The 4,486-nt window shown below is 43.1% G+C and overlaps 1 protein-coding gene across 1 annotated transcript; it reads left to right on the forward strand.

Annotated features, from left to right (window-relative positions):
- The first annotated feature begins 721 nt into the window (after positions 1–721).
- On the forward strand, positions 722–4,089 carry SMIM11 (small integral membrane protein 11). The gene is made up of 3 exons (XM_010076626.1): positions 722–833; positions 2,327–2,503; positions 3,902–4,089. Exons 1-2 carry the CDS (start codon positions 813–815, stop codon positions 2,489–2,491), a joined length of 186 nt encoding a protein of 61 aa, XP_010074928.1. The 5' UTR covers positions 722–812; the 3' UTR covers positions 2,492–2,503; positions 3,902–4,089.
- The last annotated feature ends 397 nt before the right edge of the window (positions 4,090–4,486 follow it).

Here is a 4,486-nt window from a genome sequence, read left to right on the forward strand (position 1 = left end):
ATGTCCTTAATTTGAAATCCAGCAGCTGAAATCGTGTCAGTGCTGGTGGAGCAGCAAGCAGAGACCGGAAGGCAGTATTGTGGCTGTATGCTGCAGCCTTCAGCATCCCCTCGGGCATTTCTCAGGCCCAGAGTTCAGCTCTGAAACACACGTTGACCACTCAAGGGATGCAGCAAGTGATTGTCTTGCTTCTGTGTTATTATGGGCTGCATGGGGAATTTAATTTATTAGTAAATCAGAGAGAACTGGTAAATGATATTAGATACCAGGGTTCATTTGGTATTCAGGCTCAGAACAGGGCAGATGAGCTTAAAAAAAACCACAAGACAGCTCTTCTGGGTGCTCTTCTGTCCGCTACATCTCAAACATCAGTGAAGTGGTGTGACGTGCACACGTGTCAAGCTTTCAAAAGCAGGCAGCAGCGTTGGGTTTTCGGTTGGGCAGCTGCTGGGATGTGCTGCGTGTGGTGGAAGCGCAGCCTCTGCTCTGCGCAAGCGTGGCACCTGCCTGGGGCCTGTCTAACCTCTGTCCTTCAGCAGCACAGACGTTGCTCCTGTCACTCAGCTCCAAAAAGGCCCATGTAGGTCATTCCTGAGCCCTGTGGCACTGATATGCTGCCAGGCGCTGCGCAGCAGATGAGCTTATCAGAGAGGTGCGGGGTGTACACACTGGGTAAAACAGATTGGCTTATTCTTTCTTAATTTCCATTTCTTCAAGATGCTTCTGCCCTGGTCTGTACCTTTAGAAGTGTGACGCTTGTCAGTACTGGACGCAGCCTGCTGCGGGACGGACGATATCATCACACAGCCAAGATGGTGGCATTTAACTGGAAGGTGAGGATGTTCCACATTCATAAAGCAGTGAATTTCTGCTCTTTCAAGCAGATGCATGTAAGATGTGGTTGGGTGGGTCCTCTGTTTAAAGGTGGTTTCTGCTTTGCTCGCCTCTGCTTCTCCTGGCTTTCCTCTTTCCATGCTTTTCTCTGGCTGCTCTTCCCTCAGCTCCTGTCGTTACTGGAGGATGTTTTCTCCAGTATGTCTTCTAGTGTACTGGGTCCATAAACACTCTGCAGGGTACATGTGCAGGGCACAGAAATGTTTGAGCAAGTACCTTATGGATTAACAATTTTAAATGTAAAAATAAACTATTTATCAAGAAAGCAATGCTAACCCCAAGCCTTGGCTTTACCTTTCTGGTGTTGCAGAGCTGTGGTTTAAAGAGATTGCCACTTTTGGTATGTGGGGAGATTGACAGACAATTATGTTTTTTTGCAAAGTTAAGAGGAGAGTAGCCTGATGTCAAAGGTAATGGCCAGCTTGTAGAGGTCAGCATTCTAAAAGACCCCAGCTGAGCCTCTGATTTGTGGACTTTAAGGGGACACAGTAATGGTGTATGGGTACAAGGCTTTTCCTAAATTCAGTAGTTTGACAGTCGCCAAATAGCTTTATGAGGTGCTAGAAGGCCTGATAAAGGTACGGGGGGGTACTGGGAGGCTTGCTCAAGAGGAGCTGGCACTGTGAACCTACGGTGCATCACTGAAAGACCAGGCCGATCCTGCTGGCCAGATGGCTCTTTGAAACAGTGGTCTGGGAAGTTCATGTACCTTCGCTGTCCTTCTGGAACTGACGTCTTTCGCTGAGTGCCTGTGCCACTCATTATATTTGTATTCCGAGTTCACAGTGTTACTAATTTGCATTTTATTTTCCACTCCATGTAGCATGCTTTTATAACACTGAAGTATGTTGTGCAATTTCAGTGGTTCCAGGCATTAAAAACTCCTGAAACTGAATCATTAGAGGCAGTGTGTTTTTTACTTTTCTTCTGGTTTATAGGCATTTATCTATACCTTCCAGATCTGAGCAAGTTAATTGCAAGACTACCATAGGTTAAAATTTCTAGGAGCACAAGACTGTCTTTGGGGATCACATTTGATAGCTAATATGCACAGATCCATTGCTTATGTGAGAATTGTTCAGAAATGTTTACACTTTTACAATTATCCTAAGATGTTAAGTTCTTCCCGTTTTTCAGCTCCATATTGTGCCAATATTCCTTTTGCTGTAAAGCAAGCAAAAGCAATAAAGACCTGTTCAAAGGGGCTTCATATACAAACTTGAGTGAAGTGAACTTGGTTTTGTCCTTTTCCCTAGATGTTAATCTGCATAGGTTTTTAGTTTCCTACAGAAAAAACGCTTGAACAGCGGAGCATTACCATTGCTTTGAATAATGCTGTTGCTGGAGGAAGCTGTATAGCATCCCTGTAGATTCATTTGTTAATTGTCCAAGTGTTCCAGTAACTGCCTAAATAGATTATTTTGCGTTTCAGGCTTTGGAGAATTTCCCATTGCTGATGTACATTTTGGCAGCTAAAACATTGATTCTTTGCTTAGCGTTTGCTGGAGTAAAGATGTACAAGAGCAAAAAAATTGAAGAAAAACTGAAGAGGGAACGTGAAGAGAAACTGAAAAGAGAAGCAGAGAAGGATGATTGAAGAGCCTCTCAGGTATAGAATTTATTCAACATCCTGATGTTTGATAATGGCATTGACATATTAATCCCATTATGTTTTGGCTTGGATAAATTTGGATTGTGCAATTAGAACTATCACCAGTTCTTGTAATATTGTGTCTCCTGGGATGTTTCAGCATATTTGCACACCTGTATCATGCCCATTCTTTGTAGGAATTGCAGTTATCACCACAGAATTTGGCAGCCATGGCTTGTGATTTAGGAGATCTTAGCACAGCCTTCCTTCTCTGCTCTTAATCTTCCTGAATTTTTACACCCAGCCAATTGCACAGGAAGTTCTGCTGTGTAAAGGTTGGATCAAGTCCAGTTAGCAAAATGAGTACTGCCTAGTGGTAAGATTATATTCCCTGACTTGTTTGGTATGTGATTTTTGTATCAATTCATTTCACATCTCTCTGTTTTGCAGCAAAATGGAGATTCTATTTGTGCCTGCCCTTTGTAAGATCAGTGGGAGTTTGATGTAATGTTACTCTTTATTAAACTACAAAACTTACTTTCCTCTTTTGAGGTCATCACCTCACCTATTGAAGAGTTTCAATTTTTAGAAATGTTTACTAGTTTTTTTATTTCAAACCTATCTCACTTTTATTTAATGCAACAAGGATTGCAAATTGTGACTAGAAATGAGGCCCTGAAAATAACTGTGGGAAGGAAGTCGTTCATCTGTATAGAAAAAAACAACAAAAAACAAAGATGTTTTTCAGTCTCCTGTTTCCATCAGATTGAGGACTTATCTCTGGGCAGACTTGTGCCATTTAAGACTTTTATTTTAAATCACTTTCGTTAGCCACTGGAAAAAGCGGTGAGAACACTTCTTTCCATTTGTGCAGAATAAGTCAGAGTAAGTTATATGGAGTTCTATTGCTGAACAAATGAGAGACGGGCTGCCCTGCAAGTGAGCGAGCTGGCTACTTCTAACGAGCAGACCATACTGTGCTGTGTGTGCAGTGGTGGGTCCCAGGGAGTTCTGCATGGCAGAGCCCATAGCCCAAGAGATTGCTGCACCAGGGTGATGAGCTCATCCCACAAGGCCTCTGGGTCTGGGCATGAGATGTTGACCTTGTTGAACGACTGGCATTAAAGCATCTCTGATTTGGCAGAAAATACCCTAGTTGTCCAGTCACCCAGTGTTGCCCACCAGAGGCCCAGCTCTTCCTAAATTCTGCCATCTCTAGGACTGTCAGCCATGTCTTTCTATAACGGGATTGCAAGAAGGGGTGAATTCTCCTACCCTAAAAATGTTCTCCAGTGTCAGCACCACAGAGCTGTGAGTAGCTCTGGTTGCACCGTACCACGTGGGCAGGCAGATTTAGCCCATGTGCTGCCAGCGTATCATGCCTGCTGTTCTCATTGCTGTTTCCCCACTGTGCAGATTTTCTGACACTTGGAAGCTTGGATTGGATTCCTTTCCTGGGAGAATGAAGAAGCCTTCCTGTAGATGAAGGATATGTCAAAGGAATAAAACCCTGAAGAGTAACATTGACTGAAACTGTATCTCAACTTTTTATACGTACAGCAAAATATCTAAGCCTCTATTTATGCAATAAAAAAATCCTTTGTTTAAAAAAAAAAAAATAATGGCCTTGGTTGGTGCTTACTCAAATGCTACAGTTAGAGCTGCAGGGGAGGCAGTTTTTAAAGATTAGCTGCAAGGAGGTGGCTGGTTTTAAAGAGAAAACCACTCTGAATCCATCATGGGTGTGTACAAGGTTCATGGACAGACAGAAGGAAATGGGGAGGGCTCTGCGCAACTTCTTGAGAGTAGCTGCATCCTGCAAGGGTCTAAATCTGAGACTTGTGTGTCCTTTGTTGAATCCAGATGAACAAACCCAGGAAAGGAGCTTTTCCAGGCAGGTCTTTTTCAAACCACTTTCTGCACCTAGGAGTTTCTTAGATTAATGCAAATCACAGTGTCGCCATTGAGGAAGTTCCATGCTAGGAGGTTTATTATATTATT

This window comes from Pterocles gutturalis, unplaced genomic scaffold, assembly GCF_000699245.1.
Source record: "Pterocles gutturalis isolate BGI_N339 unplaced genomic scaffold, ASM69924v1 scaffold45073, whole genome shotgun sequence".
In the NCBI taxonomy this organism is placed as follows: Eukaryota; Metazoa; Chordata; class Aves; order Pterocliformes; family Pteroclidae; genus Pterocles; species Pterocles gutturalis.